At 35.2% G+C, this 26,995-nt stretch overlaps 1 protein-coding gene across 13 annotated transcripts in view; it reads right to left on the bottom strand.

Moving 5' to 3' along the window:
* Positions 1–26,995, bottom strand: part of BCAS3 (BCAS3 microtubule associated cell migration factor) — a 736,060-nt gene that overhangs the window by 372,749 nt on the left and 336,316 nt on the right. For 9 of the 13 annotated variants that reach the window (XM_033183759.1, XM_033183754.1, XM_033183756.1 and 6 more), the window contains 2 exons: positions 18,336–18,486; positions 7,357–7,401 (listed from right to left, as the gene is read on the bottom strand). In XM_033183759.1, coding sequence (XP_033039650.1) covers positions 7,357–7,401; positions 18,336–18,486 — 196 coding nt within the window. The remainder of the gene's footprint in view (positions 1–7,356; positions 7,402–18,335; positions 18,487–26,995) is intronic. The other 4 variants (XM_033183763.1, XM_033183762.1, XM_033183757.1 and 1 more) reach the window with 1 other exon arrangement.

The raw sequence follows: 26,995 nt of genomic DNA on the forward strand, positions 1-26,995 counted from the left end.
TTCTGTTCTCTTTTGGTTTATTAAGGGCTTCCCAAAGCAATTTTGCCAACCACCTTTGATAAATTATTTTCTCTAATTCATAAACCAGTAGCCTCACTGTGCACTGGTCAAGATGACAGCCCAGGTAGGAAACAATAAAAACTAGAGCTCTGATGTTCCCCTCTGCTAGTCAGCCTCCAACATCAACATTGGTTCTACCTTATTTTGCTCAATTTTTGATTTCCCTTCATCCTTTAGTAAAGTATGGTGGGATGGAAAGAGATAGTTTTGGAGTCAGGAAGAAACATGTAGCTGAATCCCAGCGCTGTCACCTCTGAGCTGTGTGACTTTTGGTTAAGTCATTTAGCCTCTCAGAGCTCAGACTACTAATATGTAAAACAGAAATAGTAATACCTACTTCACAGGATTATTTTAATGACTATATTGTCTCAAAGCACTGTCCCCAGCTCATAGTACCACCTGAGGACTTCTTAGGAGTGCAAGCAAATACTCGTAGACCCCATCCCAGACCTACTAAATCAGAAACTCTGGGAATGGAGCCCAACAATCTGTGTTTTGAAACAAATCCTCCAGATGATTCTGATGCATGCTCAACTCTGAGAACCACTATATTAGACAAAGCAGGTAAAGTTCCCAGGGCAGTACTTTCCTATATCACAGTACTCAGCAAATACTAACTCTGCTATATGGCCCTCGGTCCTAACCTAATCTTCAAAAAAATCAGACTTTGCTTTGGTAATCTCAGTTTCCCAGTTCCTATGACATTTTAAATAGTCTCTCAAACATCTTATTTCCTGAGACTTGTTTTAACATCTTCCTCTAAGGAAGGCTAAGTCTGGATCAGAGGCAACTATGATTGGTCCCTTTGGTCTCCCCACTTTGAACAAAATCCATAGAAATGCATATTACTATATACGAAAGAAACCTCTTCTACCATTAATATTTCTTAAAACACTTCTCATTATTCCTGCAACAAAAAAAAATCCATGCCTAGAATGTCAACCAGTCACAGTGAGACTTCCAGTGACAGGGAATAAAGACATCGTTTTTAAATAAAAAGTTTCTGTGGGGAAATGAATCTGGCTCTATAAACTGTTTCAAGTCTTCATACTTGCATCTGTCACAACTGCAATAAGCTGCCTCCAGAAAGGAAGACTCTCCTCTGCCCTATACCTGAACAAATATGCACCTTCCCGTGGTATCTGGGTCACTGACATCAGAATTGTTCTTTCTGGTTATGATGCTCTCTGTTGCATTACCTGAGAATATAAGGTTTCTTTCAAAGTTTTTATTTCCATCACTAAGCTACTATCATTGAATTGACAAATTCCTCTAACTGGTATCTTAGCGGTACCACTGGTTATTTTTTAACCCTTAGGAGTTTTAGGAGAATGGGGCTAGGGGAATGGGAGAGAGAAAAGTATTGTAGAATTTTTTTGAAAGCAGTTTGCAATTGTGCGACTATGTGCTTTTACTAGAATCACCATCAGAGAACAAAGCTACTACAATGTACCAAAAAGCTTCAATGGGACAAACTCAAAGCTCTTTGCCAATTACTGGATGTCGTTGTTGTTTTTGAATCATGTGGTAACAAGTGAGCATGCCCCTTCTTAAGAGAAAATATGGTCCCTCTGAAGTATGCATCCTAAACAGACTTAAAAATAGTTGCTTCCAGGCCAGATAGCAAACTTTCTAACATGATAATAAAAAGCAGAAAAATGGGCTGGACACGGTGGCTCATGCCTATAATCCCAGCACTTTGGGAAGCCAAGGCAGGCAGATCACAAGGTCAGGAGATCGAGACCATCCTGGCTAACACGGTGAAATCCCGTCTCTACTAAAAATACAAAAAAAAAAAAATTAGCCGGGCGTGGTGGCCAGTGCCTGTAGTCCCAGCTACTCCGGAGGCTGAGGCAGGAGAATGGCGTGAACCCGGGAGGCGGAGCTTGCAGTGAGCCGAGATCGCACCACTGCACTCCAGCCTGGGCGACAGAGCGAGACGTCGTCTCAAAAAAAAAAAAAAAGAGAGAGGACATCAATTTAGTTTCTTCACATACAAACAATATTCTTTGTATGTTTACTAGCTTACAGTCTAATCAGCTCATGTCAAAAGCTAAAATCTCTTATACATCTATAAGTTACATATAATTCTGTTTTGGAACACACAAGTAAAAAGCATCAACACAATGTTATTTTTACATAAGCTCAGTATCTCCTACAGAGAGTAAGTATTTTATAGTAAAACTATGCTTAATTTCAGTAAAGAATTATCATTTTTATTCTTATATTTCATCATTTCTCTTTTCCTCTCATAGGGCCTTAAATTCCATTAGTAAAAGTCTGTGTTTATTAAGGAGTCAAGGGAGTTTTCACCCTGAAAATAACTTACTATCTGCTACATAACATAGTGTTGTGTGTTGGGTATGAAGCATATTGGGTAAACACATTCATACCAAGTTATTTCTATCATCAATCTATAATCTGGAATGATTGTGGTATTTCAGCAAAATAAAAACATAAAAATATGTGCGTGTCTTTAAGATTTGCAGAGGAATAAAAAGGAGAAATAATCTAATAAAAAGAATGTTATGAATAAAATATCTTCTATGGGATACATTCAAAGTTAGAAATTTTAACTTGGGTTCAATCTGCCCTTCATCCTAAGTTTTTAAAAGTCCAAGAAAGCTTGGCAGAAGTAGAAGGGCTTTTCTAGCAATATGCCAGTGACATACCACATATGAACTTTTCCACAATGACCTAGCATATTTCTATCACAAAATAACCTTCTGTTGATGGAAAGATAAAATACTGAAAAATGATACATATGTGAATGTATTAGAAAAGTGCTAGCTTTGTATATTATGTAAATTTACAGATTGGTGACCCAATCCTCATAGGAAAGAACTCCAATGCTAACCTTTTTTTTTTCTGTCTTGTTCTCAACATCTCCCTTTCTCCTCCAAAAGGGGTCTTTAAAAAATCTCATTACAGAACATTTGCAAGTTTAGAAAGAATTTCTCTGGGTGTCTGGATGCCTTCTCTCATTTATTTAATCATTTATTAAGTTAATAATACAATTATATAAAAATATTTAAGTTTATACTGGTGCCCAAAAGTTTAACTGTATTGATTATGTGGACCCATCCATTTTTAAAAATGGTTATACATGACAACAAGACATACTCCTGATGGACTCCTTTCTACTGATAATTCCTGCTCCTTTAACTACCCTTAGCTTTTCATACATAACCCCATGTTCAACAATTTTTAAAAATTTGACTTAACTTCTGAGCAAAAAATAAAAGAAAAACAGAATGAATCTAACTTTCAGCATCTCAGAAAAAATGACAATCATAAAACATCATATTTACTAAGCCTGATACAAATCAATGTAATCAAAAGAAAAACAAACATACAAGCAAACAAAAAAAACCGAATAACCATATTAACAAATAAGATGCTAAATTAAAAATCACGAGTTTAACTCTTTGTCATTTCCTGTAAGGGAACGCTTAACTGTCTAACCATAGAAGGAGAATCATTTTCACTGCAATCAGAAGAAGTTGTAGGGATATTAACATTACTAGGACTTCAAAAATATTTGCAAAGGCTACTGAAGTTCCCCATTTTTCTTCCCTTGGGCTTTATACGTAATCCAGCCAAGTCAACATACTGAATTTCTCTGGCCTATTTTTTCCTCCACATTCAACTGCAAAGAGAAAAAAAAAAAAAAAGAGCACAAAATTCTAACGATATCTGCTTAAAAATTACAGGACAATGATCTCCATCTGAATAGGACAGATGTGAAGTATCTGTGGACAGCATGATAAGCAGCAATGTGCTCCAGTGCCTTGTGCAGAAGGACACAAGCATGGAAGGAGCTAACATGAGACAGAAGCACTGTTTCTTTTCATTTTTAAAACATAAAAGAATAGTCAATGTTTCAGTTTAAATGTAAGACCTAATATTGATCTAAGTATTATAAGTGGTATAACAGCTTTCTATAAAAGAAGAAAAAATATTCCTTATATTCTTTTAGAAGTTTTCTCTCATTCTCAATCTTAGTTTCTAAAATAAGACCTAAATGGGAAAATTGGAAGCATTTTATTTCAAAGAACTAAAGATATTAATAATCTGTCTAAAATTATTCCATTCTTTCATAAATTTTTCTTAAAGGTCTAACAGATTTGTGTAAATGTGGCAGGTAAGAATAAATTCTCCTCTCCATACAAATTGTACCTTTCAAAAAATAAAATCATAAAATTTTAAAATAATTAAGAGAACAAGATTAGTTTTACATGAACTATTTATATCTTGATCAAAACTCTTAGAAAATGCTAGTTAAAACTTGACAAAATATTATGAAAATTTTAATTCTTTAAAATTGACCCCTATAAAATATGAAGACATTTTAGGAGGAAGAAATATACTCATATGGACTACCCATTGTCTACCTGTCATGTATATTTTTTGATAAGCAATTCAAAAATTGCTTAAAAAATTGCTTAAAAAGTAGCTTAAATACTACATGCAGATTTGGAGCTTGATACATTCCTATTTATTTGTAATATTGAAAGCAAAATTCAGATTCAAAAATTCACACTGGAATTATTTATCTTAAATTCCTATGTTAAAAAAAGTATGTTACATGTGTAATTCTTTTGTGTTATTTTATATAGTCATCCAAACTCAAATATCCTAGTTACACTAACCTAGACGACACATAATACCATGGAAGTCCAAAGTGACTAAAATGTTGAAGACGTATAGTTTACTTTTGAACAAGCTTATTTTGTTACCAAAGGGAATGACTTTATTTTATAACTGACTCATCTGAAAGTACATGAATGTAAAGGACTAAACCTGTTTAATGGAGAATAAAGAACTGGCAGAAATTGTGGTATACCAAAAGCAAATTCTTAGCTAAATGTTAACATTGCAACTTGAAACTAATAAAAAGTTTGTAGAAATTTTACATTTCCTTTAAAAATCTCATTTTTCATCCAAAATACCTATATTACCCTATAACTGGATATACTAAAAACATATTTATTTAGCATAATGTTTTATTTCAGAACAGTAAATAAAAACATTCTCCGATTGAATGCTAAATAACATGGAAAAATAGCAAAAACTATTAAAACAAAGGAGCTCTTATAAACAACATGGAAGAAGTTGTCAAATTTATATTCATTTGCTGCCTTAATTTGAGGTTTCATTAAGATCTTAATGGAAAAAACATGCACCACTGAGAAAGGAACATTTTAAAGAAGGACCTTTTAGTCTAGTATAAGTGACTAAAAATGAGTTTCTTGTGAGCTAACGATGGCATCAAACAAACCACAAAGCAGTCTTCTAAAAGGCAGGCAATGATGTAAAAGCCTACTATATTTCATATAGCCCTTTCTTTAATCTGGCTCTTTTAATCTTGTTTCAACCTCAAATCATTTCTGGTTGACAAGTGCTTTTGCTTAAATGTGAGGAGCACACAAGCTGTTGGAGGAATGAGCTTGCTTTACTTACTTAACATACAACAGTTGTTATTCCATCTTTTACTTCTACGCAAAACTTCAATCTTTATTAACATACTAAAACTCCTTGCTTTGTACTTAGAAGAATTTATCCTAAAATGGAATTTAATTCTAAGTTTACTCTACAAAGAAATTCTGTCATATGTTGACTGTGGCATTTAAAATTCACTGATCACTGGAAGGCTCATAAGTAAGATCTGTGTATCTTATTTGTTTTTAGAAGACATCTGGTTAACAAAATGAATAAAGATCGACTTTCATGAGATTTATATTCATGTATATCCTGAATTTGTTTAGAATAGTTTTGAAAACTGTGTCTAATTATAGTTTTCAAGGAGGAAAACTTTATGTTGATTTGTTTTATGTCACCTATTCTTAAGTGATAACAAAATTTTCCAATCTTCCTATGGCATAAAAACATTGAAATAAATTTGTGTCAAATAATAATTAACCTTAAAGAACTATTTAAGCTGTTTTCTGTCCAAGAGAAAAAAACATTGGATAGTTGAGTTTGGATGACTATATAAAATAATACAAAAGAATTACGCATGTAACATACTTTTTTTAACACAGGAATTTAAGGTAAATAATTCCAGTGTGAATTTTTGAATCTGAATTTTGCTTTCAATATTACAAATAAATAGGAATATATCAACATTGAATGTTTTTTTCTAGTGTAATAGAACAGTATGAACTATCCCCAGTTAACAGTTATGAGAACTACACATATTATGTGCAGAACTCTTTTCAGTATTCTGACTAAATTAATAAAATTAATATAGTTTACATTTCTCAAAACTTCACACTGGTTAACATATCCTTAAAAGTGAAAAACATAATCTAATTTAAAGAAGCTTCTTTTGAAACATGGTATTTTTCCCTGAAACTGGAAAAGAAACAGTGGTAGCAGCTAATATTTACTGCACATTTACTATGTGCCAGGCACGGTTATATACTAACACATACTGAGATATGTATCAGTTTATTTAATACTCATAGTGAGTCCATTATGTAGGTACATTTAATACATAAGGAAATAAAAAATAGAAAGATTTTAGAAAATTCCCCCCAAATCATATAGCTAGTAAGTGTGTGAACTGGGATCTAAGACCCAGGCAGTCTGACTCTTAATCATTAAACAATTTATACCATTCTTAACACATTCTACTTCCCATCTTTACATGAAAGTATTAAACATATTCTAATTCTTTTCTATGACCTTCCTAAGACTGACAAAGCTGTATTCTACGCATTGATATGAAATAATTTATTAAGTAATTAAGCTATGATGAGTATGGGCTAATAATTCAAAATAATAAATTATTTAGGAGGTTTTATGTAAAATATATATTTTGTCATTACGTAGCTTCTTAAATACCTAAACTATTCAAAAACAGAACAAAATGCAACAAAAATTTTATAAGGCGCTTTTGGTATACCTTAAATATATTTATATTTCAAAATAAATCATGTCCTCAAATGCTATGCATGATATGTAGGGAACTTCTAACGCCATAATACTCAAAGCTTTAAACTTGAGTATCAGCCTTGTCTTGTAATATTTATGAGCATTATGAGAGAATTCTTCTATTTAAAAACAATTCATCTGTTTTTTTTTATTACTTTTTAAAGAATGAAGTGAAACCAAGAAAACCACTTTTCTAAAGCTTAAATATCAACATTCATGTTCTGTCTACAAATTATTCAGTAACTTGGTGCATCTATCTGTGATCAGGCCATGCAACTGGAAATAAAACTACAAAACAAATTACTTTTTGAGAGTACAGCAAATGAATGAGGCATGCGGGACTGAACTGGAACTCACCATGGAGCTTTTATGGAAAAACACCCCGCTCCAAAGAGATAAGGCCTTCATGGAAAAGGGGGAAAAATGCAAAAAAATTAGAGAAAAACTCATTTAACATTAGCAAATACATGTATATCATACTGTTATAGAGTATGGATAAAAATAACTAAAAAATTAGTAATCATTTACAATTCTGCTGTATATACTGTCTGATATAACCAATAAACAAAATGATGTGTAGTAACAAGGCCCTTAATTTTCAGAGTTAGGGATTCAAAATTTTCTATTTCTCCCCCTTTTCTGGAGCACCCCTGTAGTATTTCTAAGTCAAAATAAAATAAAATTCACTGCTGAAGCCCTTTAAAACAAAGCATAAGTTAAATGGAATAACCAGATGGAGAAGAGTGAGATCAATAGCAACCAATGTGTGGCTGTGTGACACAAAATGGTTAAAATTAGCTAACAATGACTGGATAAAAAATTTGACATGACATTGTCCACTTTTCACTGGTTCCAGTCTCAGAACCACAGAAAGAGGCACATATTTTTCAAGTTGCTTATTTATTATACGTTGAATTGTATATTGTTGGTCAAAGGAAAAAACACTAAGTACAACTAGTATAATTTTTCTCTATTTTTGATCATAATCCAGGAAATTAGGATGTCTCTTAATAGTGGTATAAGAGGTTAGCTTCCTTTACCTGGTCTGCACTAGGTTAGGTTAGTACACAGTAAACTAAAGCTACAATCACGTGTTTTAAATACAACTGGGATATAAAGTAAGACTTCAATGTTATACATATTTATTCTCAAAATTCTGTTCCCAGCATTTAAGATATACCATGCATATCTGCACATAAAGAAAACTGAGTGATTTAATGACATCCAAACCAAATGGCACTGTAACATTTGACATTTGGAAGCCATAACAAACGGAGGAGAAAAGCCCATTGGTAAAATGTGGGTATTTCCTTCTTCAAAATTGGTTCTAGAATTTAAAAAAAAAAAAAAAAAATCTTGCTGATTAGCCTTAACTTTTTCCCAGTAAACTGAGTATATTTGACCAGAAAGCAAAACTTGAGAAAAATGTTTTCACGACAGTGAGTACAATTTTGAGGCTTGAAGCGCATTGTATACAAAGAAAGGAACACAGAAGAAACTGAGGTAGAAGGAAAAATGGGACAGATAAAACATAAACAAAATTTTAGAGATGATGCCAATGCCAAGCAAGGATAGCTCTCTCTCAGTTAGTAATAAGAACATACCCAGCAATACGATGGCAGCATCCACATTTAAAATACTAGATTTTAAACTTTTTTGACTGTGAACCCATAGAAATACATTTTAAGATATAAGCTGGTATGTGCATGAATACACACAAATAAGACTGAAGCAATAATTTAATGAGTGTGTTATTTGGAATAAACACTATTACTTAATAAATAATTTAATGAATGCATTATTTGTAATAAACATTACTATTTTTTATTTCAGTGTTTTATAAACATTAATGTTGGGATTATGTTACAATGCAGATAAATGCATATTCTAACACAGTGGGTCTGGCTGGGATCTGAGATTCTGTATTTCCAATAAGCTCCTAGGTAACAACAATGCTGCTGGTCTGCAGAACTAGTGGCAGAATTGCATTTTATTCTATTCTACTTCATTAAAGAAAAAAGAAATGTTGGCCATAATCTCCTTATATGATTTCATGACTAATTACCTCCAAACCAAAATGTTAATAGAGCTCAGCTTGCAGTTTGACAAACACAGATTTAAATAACTAAAACTACTTGAAGAGTACAATCTCTCAACTGAACAGTGAGTCCGTTCTGAAATGACAGGAAAAGGAATGGTTCAAGCTATTTCTATATGCCTACAAATACCTCTAAAACGAAGAGGTTTTTGTTGTCACACAGTATACAACTTCTCTTAATTTTACCTAATTAGGAAAGACACCTGAAATAACCAAATTGTCCAAACGATTCTGACAAAAGTGACTGTAAGCTGGAACATCCAGGCTTATGTTGCTCTTTAGTGCATATTGCACCTACTCAGGGTAGTCTCCCATCTCATCCAGAACATCAGCATACTGATTTATCATAAAGAATTTAGAAGTTTACCTCAGTCCTTATTACTTAAAAGGTTTCTCCATTGATTGCAAAAACCAAACAAGCAAAAATGAAACAAAAACTTCAAGTGTCTAGACACTCAAAAGACCAGGTGAGAACCTGGTTAAGCATGTACACTTGGCATGTATAAAGTCTATACTCACCCACCTCTGGCCTAGTCCTACAAGCTAGACCTCTGCCATATACATGTAAAAGAAGATCCACAAACTCCAAAGAATTATAGTGACTGATGTAATTACTGTCTTTGTAAGGGTAGTGTCAGCTGTTCTTTTGAAATGTGCCTGCTTCATCTTTCCTCAGTAGCAAAGGAATGAAAATATAAAGTCACGAAGTACAAATCCATGATCCAGCTGTCTTCACCTATGACTTCCCTCTCCCCTCCCAAAAGTTCACAGCTATAGTATTGTATTAAAGCGAGATGAGGGTGGAAAGAAAAAAGATAATATGAGTGGGAGTGTATACTGAATGAAATATTCTCTGTATTAACACACGCAACCCAAATTACTATATTCAAATCTGAATAATTGGTGTTTTCCAATCACCGCTAAATTTTAGCAGGCTTAACAATCCTGCCGTATAAAACCTACTCAATTTGTCATAATTATACCCCTTCTGAGCTGAATTCTGATTTTTAAATCTCAGGAAAATGTGGTAAAGAGACTAAAAATCCAGAAATATTACAGACTTATGTATAGGGCACCGTGAAATGACCTAGCCAGTAGTTCTCAAAGGGTTTCTTCAGGAGACTCCCAGAAGATAGGAAAGAATTATGTTTTATAATATACCATAACACCATGTAAGTCATTCAACTAACTCATTTTGTTGAATGCCACATGGTACCACAAAGTCTTCAATCTTACTAGCTAAAAACAAGGCAAATATGAATACTTTTTTTAATATAGGAAAAAAGTAAAACTAGATTTGATTTGAAATCCTCCACCCCTCTATAATCTGTTCAATTTCAATTAATCATGTCCTAAGACAATTCAGGCACTGCCACAGAACAGACATCAGAATGAGCCTATATAAATATTAAAAGTAATAAACAAGAGATGAAGCAGAGAAAAAGCTATACAACATTATGTGTCAAATATTGAAACAGAGCCATATTTCTCTAAAAATAAATTCTAGGGATGCTAATGACTTCTAAATTCTGTGTGCCCTCTGCTAAAACAACAACTGAAGTGAACTCACATTTCCCACGTGCATCTCAGTAAATTATTCCTAATATCATTTTTAAGTTCTACTTTGAATTTTTCATTAATTTTAATTGCTCACTATCAAAGAGACCTAAGGTATTATTGGTAGTCAACTATTGATCTGTAGGGGAAATCGAAGCTAAAACAGACAAGTGTCTAATTTGAGATACACATGATACCCAATTTTAAATGACAAACTCAAGATTTAGAAGATTTTCATTAGCAGGCTGAGCATGGTAGCTCATGCCTATAATTCCAGCACTTTGGGAGGCTAAGGCAGGACTGATTGAGGGTAGGAGTTCAAGACTAGACTGGGCAATATAGCAAGACCTCATCTCTACAAAACATTTAAAAAATTAGCCAGGTGCGGTGACATATGCCTGTAGTGCCAGCTACTCAGGAGGTTGAAGCAGGATGATCACTTGAGCCCAGGAGTTTGAAGACACAGCAAACTACAATCACACTACTACACTTGAGCCTGGGTGACTTTTCATTAGGAAAAAAACATTGATAATGTTAGAATTCTGTTATATGTGGCAAAAAAAGAGATTAACATAACATAAATAATGTCAAACTTCTGTAGAAATTTATGCCTGCTGACTTTTAATACTATGGTATAGGCCGGGTACGGTGGCTCACGCCTGTAATCCCGACACTTTGGGAGGCTGAGGCAGGTGTATCATGAGGTCAAGAGATCGAGACCATCCTGGCTAACATGGTGAAAGCCCATCTCTACTAAAAATACAAAAAAACTAGTGGGGCATGGTGGCGGGCACCTGTAGTCCCAGCTACTTGGGAGGCTGAGGCAGGAGAATGGCGTGAACCTGGGAGGTGGAGCTTGCAGTGAGCTGAGATCATGCTACTGCTCTCCAGCCTGGGCTACAGAGCAAGGAGACTCCATATAAAAAAAAAAAAAATATATATATATATATATATATGTATATACACACACACACACATATACACACATATAGTATATAGTAGACATCATCCAAAAAACATTCCCAGATTTATGGTAACATGCAATGAACTATGGTGTGGTTTAAGTACTCCACTGATTCAGAAGAAAAATTGGAACTCAAACTGTGTTAAATATACTGCATATGTAGTCACATCCATACATATTCCAATGAAAATACGTTGTCTATTATTTAACATCTGGAACCGAACATACATTGCTTAGTTATGAAGAACTGGTAGTTACATAAGGCAGAGACATGAGGTGGGGAATTACCCAAGCTATTATATCTCTATCTGGTGGGTCTTTCTCCAAATATTTCCAATTTAATTCTCCAAACTTTGCCTATAAAGTTTAGGGCTCAGGCCAAACTGTGTAAATAAGCCAAGGTGTACCTAATTGAATTAAAATAAGGAATAGAAGTTCTGCAAGGCCTAGTATATGCCAATATCATTTACTTGCATAGCCAAGTCTGATGGTAGATTTGGTCTACAAATATCAACTGGATGTGTCTGATTAAATGCTATTTAATGCTTCCATTTAATATCATTTAAAAGCATCTATGCTTTCTAAGTGGGGCCTGTGCTCATCAGCACTGGCTTACAGCTGCTCAACAGTCCTGAGACTTAGAAATGGGATCGAAGAACTGGTAGGAACTCATACATGATAAGAATAAAAGATTATAACCCATATATATAAACTTTTTTTTCAGGTGAAGAAATTTACCTAGGACACACTAGCAAATAGGTGGTAGAACCCAGATGAGAAGCAGCCAGGGCCTCAGACTCCTAATTCAATATTTTTTCCACTACATTACTTAACCTACTTCTACAGGGTGCATCTCAAGGTTCCTAATAACCACCTAAATCGTCACAAAGAAATGAATAAACATGGCCAGGCGTGGTGGTTCATGCCTATAATCCCAGCACTTTGGAAGGGTGAGGCAGTTGGATCACTTGAGACCAGGAGTTCAAGACCAGCTTAGGCAACATGGAGAAAAGCAATCTCTACAAAAAATACAAAAATTAGCCAGGCATGGTGGCGCACACCCACCTGTAGTCCCAGCTACTTGGGAGGCTGAGGCAAGAGAATCACTTGAGCCCAGGAGGCAGAGGTTGCAGTGGGTGGAGATCACACACCACTGCACTCCAGCCTGGCTGACAGAGCGAGACTCTGTCTCAAAAAAAAAAAAGAAAAGAAAAGAAATAAGTAAATATAAAGAAGGGGAGGGGGAAAGAAATTAGGAGCTACTTCCATTTAAGGAAAAGAAAACCTACGAGAGAGCAAAATCATCCCATGTTTACTTCACAAAAAGTGGTCTACCTAGTACGAGCAAGGAAGTAACTTCATTTTCAATTTTAATATTTTTTATTCCCATGGAACTACCTACCATGACTTCTTTTTGAAATTTACTGTTCTTTGCCTGTGTCCATAAAATAATTTGTATATATAAATAATTTTAGATTTAAGCAGATAAAAGTAAGCTCATTGATGAATTTTTTTTTGTGAATCGTTACATAGAAAATATTTTTTAAAACTTGATCACTCACTTGATAATGCCAAACATCTATGAAATGCTGCTAATAAATCCCTACTACAAAAACCTAACATCCAAGATATGGAGCAACCTCTTAGCACCTAATTTCACTTTTAAAAGATTAGGAGAACTATTCTTACTTATATATGATAAGAACATGATGGATGTGATAACCTGGTCTTTTTAAACCTCCAGTCTTAAACTGAAAGAAAACAGAGTCTGTTTGAATGGGTGATTATTGGAGCTAAATAATTTCCAACACTTCTTTTACCTCCATCAATGTATACTGTCATAGAGTCAAGCAGCAGCTGTTGCCAAAACAGGCCTTATTACCTCCAAGTGCTGCTTCAAGGTACTGAACAAGAAGGTGTAAATATATCTGTCTTCTGCTATTTGTAGTTCTACTGGCCTCATGTATGTCTTGCAGTGAGACAGATGGTCCCTGACACTGCACAGGCTTTCAGGCATATGTATTTGCAAACATAAGAAGGCAGATGTTGAATATGGTAAACACACGATTTGTCCCCTTAAGGTTTAAGTTGAGGCTTCTATCTCAATTTGGATATTTAATTACTGGATCCTAGAAATCTTTAGAAATCTCTACTTTAGAAATATAACACTTTATGGTTATTTTATGACTACGTGCAGAATACCTCAGACATAGACCAAGTGGAAACTTATCTAACCTAAGTACATAATTTTACCAACTACATTATCAGGTATATTGAAAACAGAATATAATTTACCTGTCTATAAGTGGGTCACTCTGGGTTCTCTTTCTACATAAGCCATGTCACATACTTCTTGTTGATTTTATTTTAAAAATACTGGGAAAAGAATTTTATAAAATCAAAGCTTGAGTAAATGAGAATTTACAGAATAAAAAGAGACACGGAAAATGAAAACTCTCATGTGCTCATCACCCTGGTGACGTTAATGGAGCCATCAGATTTCTCAGCAAATACAATAAAATTTAATGTCAATAATTAATGGAAATTAGCTAACTTCAGTCTTAAGAATTTGTCATAGTAGGCCGGGCGCGGTGGCTCAAGCCTGTAATCCCAGCACTTTGGGAGGCCGAGACAGGCGGATCACAAGGTCAGGAGATCGAGACCATCCTGGCTAATATGGTGAAACCCCGTCTCTACTAAAAATACAAAAAAAAAAAAAAAAACTAGCCGGGCGAGGTGGCGGGTGCCTGTAGTCCCAGCTACTTGGGAGGCTGAGGCAGGAGAATGGCGTGAACCCGGGAGGCGGAGCTTGCAGTGAGCTGAGATCCGGCCACCGCACTCCAGCCTGGGCAACAGAGCCAGACTCCGTCTCAAAAAAAAAAAAAAAAAAAAGAATTTGTCATAGTAAAAAAATTTAATAAAATAAATATAGCCTTTAAAATCTAATACGATAAAAGCTAATGGGATGAAATATTGTCTGAGATCTGCTTCAAAACTCAGCATATGGCAAAAATGAAAATTCACAGAATATATTTGGTTCTCACAAATCAAATATTACTTTTAACAAGGCAAAATACATGTATTTTAGTGAAAATGTTAAATTTTAAGATAATAAAATCATATATTATATTCTGAAAACTTTATGATTAAATGTTTGGATAACTTATAGTAAAAGAATAATCAGAAAAGTCAATAGTAGTTTCCAAGTATAATCAACGAACTCTTCAGAGAGTGGCTTAAGGAGCGTTCCCCAGCCTTTGTGACACCAGGAACAGGTTTCATGGAAGTGTCACCTCAGATCATGAGGCATTAGATTCTCATAAGGAGCGTGCAACCTAGGTCCCTCGCATGTGTAGTTCACAACAATAAGGTTTGCACTCTTATGAGAATCTAAAGCTGCCACTGATCTGACAGGAGGCAGAGCTCAGGCAGTGATGCTCACTCACCTGTTGTTCACCCCCTGCTGTGCGGCTCGTTCCTAACAGGCCAGGGACTGGTACCAGTCTGTGGCCCAGGGGTTGGGGACCTCTGGCTTAAGGATATTGAATCTTGTCATCTAACAACAGTCAAGTATAAGTTATGATTGACCACTATCATCAAAGTCTTATCAGTTACTGTACTCTATATTAATAGAAAGGGATAAAAAATAGTAGATGGCGAGAGAAAAAAGGAATAGTAGGTTGGGTAATTTGTAGTACACTAAAGCTACGCTACAAGTAGAAAGTTCACTGTAGACAACAATTATGTGGAATTAAAAAAACTAATCAAATATGTTCAAGATCACTTCTTCTGATAAATGTACTACAGTTATATAAGAGAATGTCCATGCCTTTAGAAATTACACATTGAAGTATGTAGGGATAAGGGTATACTAAGTCTGCAACTTATTGTAAGACAATTAGGAAAAACGTAACACATTAGTGTATACACAGGCAGAGGGAGAGAACGTCAATGACGTGTTAGTGTATATTAGGCAGAGGGAGAGAATATGAATGATAAAGCAAATAAGTTGATCTATTAACATTTGGGGCTGGGCGTGGTGGCTCATGCCTGTAAAACCAGCACTTTGGGAGGCCGAGGCAGGTGGATCACTTGAGGTCAGGAATTCGAGACCAGCCTGGCCAACATGGCAAAACCCCGTCTGTACTAAAAATACAAAAATGAGCTGGGTGTGGTGGTGCACACCTGTAATCCCAGCTACTAGGGAGGCTGAAGCAGGAGAATTGCTTGAACCAGGGAAGCAGAGGAGGTTGCAGTGAGCCGAGATCACACAACTGCACTCTAGCCTGGGAGACAGAGAGAGACTATGTCAAAAAAAAAAAAAAAATTGGGGAATTTGGGTATACAAGAATTCCTTTGGATAGTCTTGGAACATTTCTGTAAGTCTGAAACTATGTCACAAATAAATTAAAACCTAGTACTCATTGTGTGACAAGTATCAATTATTCTCTCTGAACACTTCAATACAAGGCATGCTAAAAAGAATTTGAAACCATGGCAGAAATGAAATGGTATGAATTGAGATACAAAGCCTAGTAAACAATATGATACAAGTATCTTAACTAACATTTGTTTCAAAGCACATAAAATAACTCAAATTGATAACACTTCCCTTATTAATAATTGTTCATAATACAACAGAATGCTCCAAAAATCTGAGAACAGAGAGCAAATTTTTATAAGAAAAGGAAACATAGGAATTTTATCTAAATTCATAATGTGTGGTAACACAGGAGGACACCAAATGACTAACAGTTTCTATTCATCTTAGTGTAGAGAGAAATGCAGTAGTAAGAGGGAGACAGAGAGAAAGAGAGCAAGAGATTTTATCTTCTTATGGAAAATTTCAAATACTACATAAAAAAGTAGACTCACTTCCTATCCCTCTCCATAAACATTATGAATTAAATTCTAACATCATATCATTTTATGCACTAAACTTCAGTTACTATTTCAGAGAGATATTTGGAGAAGTTCATTAGAAAAAGAGAGCTAATTCTTTGCATTATAAAACAGGACAGCTCTTATGTTAAAATTAAATAAACACATGCCAGAAACAAAGCACCAGAATATGCTTTTATGACTCCAGGAGCCTTTTGAACCTTCTTAAATTTCCCTCACTCTGAATATAAAATTAAAATACAGAGAAACAATTTTGAGGATGGTTTCACTTAGATTCAGGAAAGACAGGCTAAAATCTGTAAGTACTTTGGAGAACTGTACAATGCTGGAGTGAATCAAGATGATACAGTTATGTACTGACTAACTTCAGTAAGTAAAAAAGAAACTTTAAAGTTATGATTCCAGATTTAGTCCCATTTTTGATTCTACATCACAGGAATGTAATATACAACGAAAAAATAACCTAATTGTCAATATAAAGGACATAACCTCTTCACTATTCACAGCCATTATTCTTAACTTATTTTAAAATAAACTAACAGAGGAAGAGAAAGTTGAAATCCAACTTAAGATTATACTTTTGCTGGACCCAAGGAGTTAAAAAGTTGAAAAAAATTAAAAAGATATACAGGCCAAATTATTGGTGCCTTAACATGTCTGATTTGGGATGAAGTTTTGCTAAAAAATACAGCAAATGCCACAGACTCAATTTTATGTCTGCATGCAGCAACAGGATCTCTCTATCTACAAACACCACTCCACCTAGCTACAGGGTCAATTTCTATGTTATGGTGATACCTGGAGTTCAAAGGCCTTATCCCTGAGACTACTGAGTATTTCTTCTCACAAAAGTGACCTCTGTAAACACATTAATACTGAACACAACAAAATTAAGATATATTGACATAGCAGCCAAATAATTTAATGTATTCCTTTCATTGGAAAGAACTTGAGGACTGTTTGAGGCCAGACAGGGTTTTCGCCTGACTACTTTAATACAGAAATGTAAAAACATTGTTCCATGTCAAATTAGGTTAAACTTCAGGATTGCTCACTATGGAAAACAAGTAATTTGCCTATAAACATACACATTTTATGATATAAAATGGATTTCCAGTGTTAACATACAATTTAATATCTAATAATATCACAGACCTAGCAGTTTATTTTCAGGAACCTAATGAAGTGATAATCTTATATTCCTAAGGGGTAGCAAATTGCTAAAATAAGCACAAATAAATCAAGTGAGTCATCAAAAGTCTTTAAGGAAGTTAATGACCAATCTTAATAAAGCCAAAATCTTAGTGCACTGGCTTTGAAAACTACCAATAACATCACATTGTCCTGACACTAACGACAGATTATTATATGTAAATTATATCTCAATAGAGATGATTTTTTTTCAAAGTATTAAAAAGATGGTTGTCATCTAAGGTTCTCTCCGTATTTCTATCTGTCAAAATTTGGGAGTCATTTCAAATCCCGAAAGAGCCAGGAAAACGAAACTGTACTTGCAGGCAAAGCCACAAGGAAGTAAGGATAAGACGAAGTAGATGGATCTGTTTTTGATTAGCCAATACTAGTTTTCACAGCTTGTCACTGCTTTGTTTTCTGGATAGATGTGTGTATACATGGTTGTGTGCAAGTATGTTTGTGCAAGTTTTATGCTTTGTACTTAATCTGATGCCATTAAGTCTCATTTGAGCTGGAAATGAAGAACATAATAAAAACCACACAAAGAAAAAGTATGTTTTATTTTTATTCATTCAACCCTATAAAACAGCTGTTAAGAAAGCACCAAGCCTGAAGCCTTACCCTGTTCGTTTGGTGATGGTCCCCAATGTCATTGGCTGCTTGATTTGTGCAAGAGGCATCACTACCATCAAGCTGGGGAGAGGAGAGAGTCGAGGGTTGCCAGGGTTGTTGTTGGTAAAATTGTTATAGGAGTCTTGGCTGTTCAGTTTTCCTACAAAGAGAAAAATAAAGAAAAGCATCACCGAGGGAAGTTTCCTATCTCTGATAGGGTTTTCACTGACTCCAGTAATCATTTAAGAAAGGCATCAAAGGGGCCGGGCGCGGTGGCTCACGCCTGTAATCCCAGCACTTTGGGAGGCCGAGATGGGTGGATCACAAGGTCAGGAGATCGAGACCACCCTGGCTAACACGGTGAAACCCCGTCTCTACTAAAAATACAAAAATTAGCCGGGCACGGTGGCGGGCGCCTGTAGTCCCAGCTACTCGAGAGGCTGAGGCAGGAGAATGGTGTGAACCCAGGAGGTGGAGCTTGTAGTGAGTGGAGATTGCGCCACTGCACTCCAGCCTGGTCGACAGAGCAAGACTCCGTCTCAGAAAAAAAAAAAAAAAAAAAAAAAAAGGCATCAAAGGTAGAATTGATGCCAAGAGAATTACAATTATGTGGATGAGAAGAAACCAAACTACTCTTGGAGAGCTGAATAGCTCATGCCTGCAATCCCAGCACTTTGGGAGGCCAAGGCAGGAGGCCAGGAGTTTGAGGCCAGCCTGGGCAACATAGTGAGACCCCATCTCTACAAAAAATTTCAAAAATTAGCTGAGTATTGTGGTACACGCCTGTCATCCTAGCTGCTCAAGACTGGGGCAAGAGGATTACTTGAGTCCAGAAATTCAAGGTTACAGTGAAATATGACAGCACCCCTGCGCTCCAAGCCTGGGTGGCATACAGAGACCCTGTCTCTAAACAAACAAACAAAAAAGAAGTATTCTGGTAATACCAAGTGTGACTTAATTATTAACATATTTCAGTCTTTGGGAATTAGGGCTGAATTCCTTATCTTTCTAAAGACAGTTAAGGTGGTTTGTTGCCCTGCTTAGGTCCTCACATCCAACACAATCTGCTAGTTCCCCCATACCTTGTCAATTTCTAAACAAAAGCCAGCTGAGCTTTTCATAGGGATTACATTTAATCTGGAGATCAATTTGGGGAATACTGCCATTTTAACAATAATATGTCTTTCAATCCAAGAACTTGGGATGCCTTTCCATTTACCTAGGTATTCTCAAATTTCTTTCAATGTTGCTCTGTAGTTTTCAGGGTACAAGTTTTATACTTCTTTGGTTAACTTACTACTAATTATTTCATTCTTTTTCATGCAATTTGAAAATGGAATTTTCTTAATTTCATTTTTCAGATTATTCATTGCTAACGTATAGAAATACAGGTAACTTTTGTATACTGATCTTGTATCCTACAACTTTGCTGAACTCATTTCTTAGTTCTAGTAATTTCTTCTGGATTCCTGATGATTTTCTACACACATAATTACGTCATCCTCAAAAAGAGATAGTTTTACTTCTTCCTTTCCAGTCTAGATGACTTTTTTTTTTTTGCCTCACTGACCTACTTAGAACTTTCAGTGCAATGTTGATTTGACAGGGGAAACGCAAACTTTGATTTATTTTTCGCTCATTTTTGTGTATGTAGTGAGAGTTGAGGCTCATTGTGTTCTTTTTTTTAAAACATACATGTGTAATTGTTCCATCACCATTTGCTAAAAAGATTATCCTTTCTCCTTTAATTGCCTTTCCATGTTTGTCAAAAACCAACTAACCATATACGTGTGGGTCTATTTCTGGATTGATCTATGTGTTCCATTGATCTATGTAGCCTTTCAGTAATACCACATTTTCTCAATTACTGTAGTTTTCTAGTGAGTCTTATTAATTGATGGGTTTATAGAGAAAGTATAAAAATTACCTCATTTTCTGTGTTACGGAATAAGCCAGTGCCTGTAAGCCAACAACTCTTTCATGCAAAAAACTTCTTATTGATCTAATGTTAATTTTATATCACTGTTCTTGACTGTTGATAAAAATTATCAACTCCATTTATGTGGTTAGCAATAGATAAGGCATTTAAAAAATGATAACCACAGTAAACACACATATAATTGTTTTTACTAATTCGAATTGACAAATTTATGCACACAACAAAAGAATCCCCCCCCTAAAGTCCTAATTAATATCCTATTTCTGAAACACATCCTAAAAGACATCTGCTTTAAAAATAGCACGGATTCAGGATAGAGGGAGAACTGCCACACAGTATCTAATGGTAGCCTGAGAGATAGTAAAAAGTCAAAAGTGCCTTTCTAAAAAATCATAACAAGATGACGGTGGCTTCAGAATTAGGATAATGGTTTAACCAAATGTTACTTCTTCCTTGGACACAAATCTATCTTTTTATATTACTCTATAGAATTATCAAGTTAAACTCTGATAAATGTCTGTTGTGTAAAATACAGGGAAAGATAAGAAATTCATGCAAATAAAATAAATCGTTCTCTATCTCCTCAATTTCCAATTCAGAATACACATTAAAGTTAACAGAAGCCATATATACCTGTTGCAGGAATAACAAAAGACAGAATTCACAATACATACAAGATGATTTAGGCTAAAACATAGAACCTTGTAGAAAATATGAAGAGGGAAATCACATTAAAATATCATATTTGTGGAAGAATATGAGAATAACTGCTTTATAGTTAAGCCATTCAAAGTAATTTATTATCACACTCTCAAGGCCAAAATAGATGTAAATAATTATAAAATTGCTATTAGACAACTATGCTAATATTAATTTGAATTTGAAATCAGACTACAACTTTATGTCACAAGCTGGTGAAAATTAAGGTATATCATATATATTTCACAACTAGTAAACAAATATTTGTTGAGTGCCTTAGCCTAAGATAACACTGTAAGGGACTGTTTCCTTGTTACTGTGAAGCTTACAGTCTAACAGGCACCAACAGGAATCATTAAGTGCTAATTGCCTAGAACTAAAGATAAGGAGACGTGGGAACACCTTTATTTGGAAAAGGGCTAAAGGAAAAGGGCAAATGGGATATGATCTAGACTTTGAAAATTGGACAAAATATGGATAAGGGTAGGAGAGAAGGAATATTCTGGGCATCAAGGATAGTATGAGGGAAGCGTGGTCTAAAGGGATGCCATTATAGGAGGAGTAGTGAGGAATCTCTAACGATTGCAGATAAAATATTTCAGTTTTAGGAGGACCTCTCAACTGAGCCAGAGGAGTAGGAACTTAGGTTAAGTTCTTCAGAAAGGGAACAGTATAGATGTTGAAGTCATTGAATTTGACAGATAAAAGGAGTGGTCTAGGAAAATGAAGTGATTCATTAAGAAGTTCCAAATCTGTGCTTTAGCTAGGCACGACTTAAAATGTTTCACTCTCTCACCAGGATAAAGGACAACCTCAGGATAGCAAACAAAGAACTTCAGATCTATCCTTCTCAACCTGTGTTTATGCTGCAGAGTCCATTTGAAACCAGCACATCTGAGAGGGTAAAATAAGTTGTGTAGGTTTTACATTCATGTTCATGTTCACAGGGGTGGTGTCTGTCTTACATATTAATGGATATGGCTAGCAACTTATAAACACAGCTTTAATGAAACAATGGGTATATTAATAAAATGGTCAGTAAGGCCAAGATCTAAGAAGACAAAACTCAGAGAAAAAGCTACTAACTCTAATAGTCTTCAATAGCGTAGTTTCAGTAGTGAGGTGGAAAAGTCAGAGTTTAAGGAATAAGCAAAGGGACTGCTGATAGGATAAAAATCAAGGTAACAGACAGAGAACAAAGATTTAAAGACTGACACTGAAAAGAAGACATTAACAAAGATGACATACTGCGCCAAGCAAAAGTTTCATTCAACCTTCGCTCTGTCACTTCACACTTTTGGAGGCTTATTGGTATCAGGCCCTGTTCTAGATTCTGAAGAAGTAAGTCCAAGGGACTTTCAAAGAGTTCATAATACAATGGTACAGAAAGACATATTAACAAAAAATGAAAAATGGGAGAAAACCATGCTAATAAATACATCTGAAAAATGACTCAGGAACAAAAAGGAAGGAGTCGCTTTTATTACTGTTTTAAAGGACAACTTAAAAAGGGAGAAAAGGTATACAAATTTGGAGCATAAAGGAGGGAATCTCTATCTTCTTATTTTGCTTTTCTAGTAGAAAATAAAGGAGGAGAGATGTATAAATAACATCAGAAGCTAGTAAAATCAAAGAGCTAGCTTAGACAAGAAATCTCAATAGCTGACACAGACATGTAAATAACACACATTAAAGAAATAAATGAAATAACTACACAGAACACCCTAACAATCCTTTATTCCAGGACCTATTGTTAAAATCTTTGGTTATAAATGATTTTACACTCTTTATTCTGTCTTGGATTTTCTTTGAAAATGCAGCTAGAATCTAACAAACCTCCAGATTTATCCTTCACAATACTGAAGACTCCACCAAGATGCCTGGACTCCTGAGGATAGTGTCTTACAAGTCATTAATAGCAAATAGCTCATTAAATGTTTGCTGAATGAAGGAAATGTATTTATTTCCATATCCAGGACATAGAGAAAAATATGGCCCTATGATCTATAGAAAAAATAATTCTGCAGGGGACTCAGTACTTCAGAAGGTTGCCAGATGACTGGAGTCTGCAGCTTTCACTATTCTGCTCAGTCTCATGTTCACTGGACTAGGAGGTCAGATTTGATAACTTTAAAAATAGATCTTTAGACATTTCCATGTGGTTATATCAAGCCTAAATTTTCAAGCCAGAATTCTTCATTAAATCTCAAGCCTCTTAGTATAAAGAAGTTCAGCAGGAAGAAATCTGCAGTGTCGGCCTTGGACCTGGATGAAGTCTATCGCTATTCTTTTTCTTTGCTCCACCTCTCAGAAATACGTAAGATACAAATAATATTTCTGAGATCTATGAAGAGAGTTACAAGGTATCACCTTCACTAACCCTTCTTTACTATACTCTTCTATTTTTTCCTTTACTGCATGAGTACAATGAAAAAGAATAGAGGTTACTTAAGTGCAGTTTTGGTAGTGGACTGCATGAAGTCTTGAGATACATAAAATATTTCACACACCATTATACTTTCAAATTCCAGCTAAGAGGAGACCTGTAAGTGACAAATGCCATGAGAATGAATATTCTCACAGTATTTCTGGCACAAGCAGACAGAGGAAGTCCCAAAAATCTCATGAGAAAATAAGCTCATCTAAGACTCTCATCCCAGTTTTTTGGGCTTACTCTATATAGATAAACTTGCATAAGCCTCAGGCTTTTGGGTCTTTATCCAAATCCACTAGAGCTTTGATCCTTTAGAGGTTTACCAGTCCCCACGATAGATGGAGTTCTCTTGGGGGGAAGAAATTCCAAGTTCCAATAAAATGGTTTCTCAATAAGTTAAAGCAGGAATTCTATTTGGGGACATAAAATTATTTAAAAATCAGAATTTTTAAAACATCCCTTGATGTTTAAAGCTATGATGCCTTGTTTTGTTCTGTTTTCAGTTTTTTGTTTACTGCTATTATTGTTTTTAATGTTATAATACAAAGCCATTAAACCAGAACCATTCACTTTGGGATTCAACCACTGACTTTCCGTGTTTATCTTCTAAAAGTTTGCAATTTAAAAAAAAAAAAAAAAGGAATTATGAAAACAACTTCTGTGCTCTTTTTTTTTTCTGTTATCTTTTGGATAAAGGACATCTATAGGTATGTTGTACTTTGGGGGACACAAACTCTCCATCTCCATACTAACACATAGTTCCACTGTCTGCATATATGAGAATGACGTGGTGTGATCTGTTTACTAAAAGTTTTGCTAATTTCAAAATGCCACCTTACTTATGCTTTGTCCTATATTATGTTTTCCCAGACATTTTATACTATAAAAACACAGAGGAAAAATGGCAGTTGAGGATAAAAGTGAACAGAGAAAATAACAATGGGCTTTGTTGCTGCGCTGGAGGAACAGCTTGTCAGGTCAGCTTTGCAGAGAGGCATATTCCCAAACCAGTCATCATTAACAGACTCACTTCCACAGGAAAAAAAAAAAAGACAGAGTCTGAAAACTCCGGACAAAAGAAATCCCTGCAGACAAAGTAAAAACAAATTAAAAGACCCATTATAAAACACAGATGCTACAAGGAAAATAAACTTTCTAAGATTTACTGGGCTTTGACAAACTTGGACATTTGTGGAAAAGACATCAGCAGCAACTCCCAGGTAATGTAGCTGCAAAGTTAGACTCCTTTCTGTTTTATCTTTACCCTCTGTGCAGAAGCTGCCAGGTTGGTATTCTTAGCTTCTGAATGCAGTGATGTGAGAACATGTGAATGTGGCAAACTGCCAACTCCAAGAACTCTCTAAAGCTAGCAAAACTGAAATTGTTGAACATTTCAGATTATGTTAAATACTAAAGTTACTATCCGTGTATCTGTGTGTACATATGTATAGTTGTCTTTCTTCTGAAATGCAAACAAGAAGAGGGGAAAAAAAGAATGAATGTATATGCATCCTTTCTACCTCTAAAAAATTTCCATATCTTACCACACTGTGAACAAAAGGACATAAAATCGGTTAAAAAATCATTAAGGAATCAAATGATAATAGTTGTAGATCAGAAAGTACCTTAAAGGAGTGTCATGCCAGGGAGATAGAGAAATTTTTGTTACAGGTTTCTAAAAGTTATTGTTAATGGAGGACAAAGAAAGATTCTTTAGGAATAGAAGGTATGAGAAACTAAGACCTACAATGGAATAAAGCGGGTCAAGTGAAACATTTGGAGGATAAAAAGAGCACTGTGCTTTTGTTGTCATTAGAGATATGAGGTAAACAAGCAGAGAAATGGCAAAACTTCATTTGCAAAAACAGCTAAAGGACACTAAGCAACGGTGCCCTATGAACGAGCAGTGTTATGAGGAGACCCACATATCACTTCACTTGTTCTTATCACAGACACAGACCTCATCCACTTTAGGCACACCACTCTTCTGAGGGTTTACAATAGACATCTTCCTACAACTCAGTACTCTAGACTCCTACGACTGTATTAAAGTCTGTTCTCATCACCTCTCCATACACTTATCTACAAGACCCACTATGGTTCTAGAATATAAGCTCCTCACCTAGTGTCTCTGGTCTCCTATTTTGAACTCCCGCATTTTGAAATCGGATTACTGAGCCACACTGAAGGCCAAGGTCAATGTGACTCTCTGGCACTCCTCAGAAGACAATTCTACAAAACAACCCCAGTCCCAAATATCTCCTTTATTTTTGCCCTTTTTGCAACACTTTACCTATTCTAAGACATCATGTAGATGTTCTATTCCCTATATCATATGTTTCAAAAATAAAAACTAGATGATGAGTTCTACTGGGCATTTTTTTTTTTTTTTTTTGGTAAACTTTTGTCTTCTACAGAAGAGCAAAGCTTTTGGTCTGTTTTTAATATCCTGCTGTGGAATTGACAGGGATAAAAATCTAAAATATACCAAGGAGTTTAACTAAGTTAATTCTGTAGTTGAAAAGCTCTGACTTCTTGACTCTGTCAAAGAATACAATGGTAGCTTGTTTTGAAATAGTCACTGGAAATCTGGGCTCTGAAAAGTTAAAAACACTGCTTAGTTCTTGCTTGCCATCCAATCTAACATTAAAGCTTTTTCAACCAAACTCTCAATAATTATTTAATAAAAAAATACCCTGTGTAAACGAGAATTTCCTGTAGGTAGGTTAATCTTGGTTGGGATGGGAGTGTGTGTGTCTCTCTCTCCATCTCTCTCTTCTCCCCTCTCCTAGATGAGAATGTCAAGCTTCCCAGCTGCAGTTCCAGGACTTTCACCCTCCTTTATGACCTTTTCTCAGGCATGTTCCAGTATAATCTGTAATCTACTCAAGTCGGAAAAGGAAACAGCAGCACCCTGGTGAGAAACAGTGCCTTCTGACCCACATACCAAACTGGGCGGAAGCAATGCTTGTTCACAGGAGCCAAGGAGAGTAGAACACACAACTAAAAGAAAATGAATTTTGTGTGTGTGTGTGTGTGTGTGTGTGTGTGAACATAAACACAACAGTTTAGGTGACAATTAAAGACAGAAAATGCTGAAAGACAATCCTGTCTGGGCACTGATTTATTTTGCCTATAACTTTTTTTTGGAGGCAATCAATGGTGAAGTAAAAACACTACAATTTTTGATGCATTTCAAGCAAAAACACTTGTTGCTTTCTTTGAGTAAAAAGTTCATGTCACCATAGACATTACTGTAGGTACTTTGAGAAAGGGTGGGAAGGTAGGAAGATGAGGGAAATCTCCCACAAAATGGACTTGGAAACAAGAATCCAATCTTTTTTTCTTTTTTAACGGTATGGGGATTGAGATTATTAATGATATTGTCATCACTTCTCCCCACTACATACAAAGTAGCCTGCATGGAGCTTTGCCTAGGGCTTATTAAATGTCACTAGAATTAAAAGTGTACTTTCAGGAGAACTGAAACTGTATATATTTATGTATGAATACTCCAATAAATAATTTGCTAGGTAGTTTTCCTTTTCTATTGTGAATCCATTATCACCTGTTAATTATTATCTGAATGTGCTGGCT

This window comes from Trachypithecus francoisi, unplaced genomic scaffold, assembly GCF_009764315.1.
Source record: "Trachypithecus francoisi isolate TF-2019V2 unplaced genomic scaffold, Tfra_2.0 Lachesis_group20, whole genome shotgun sequence".
Classification (NCBI taxonomy): Eukaryota; Metazoa; Chordata; class Mammalia; order Primates; family Cercopithecidae; genus Trachypithecus; species Trachypithecus francoisi.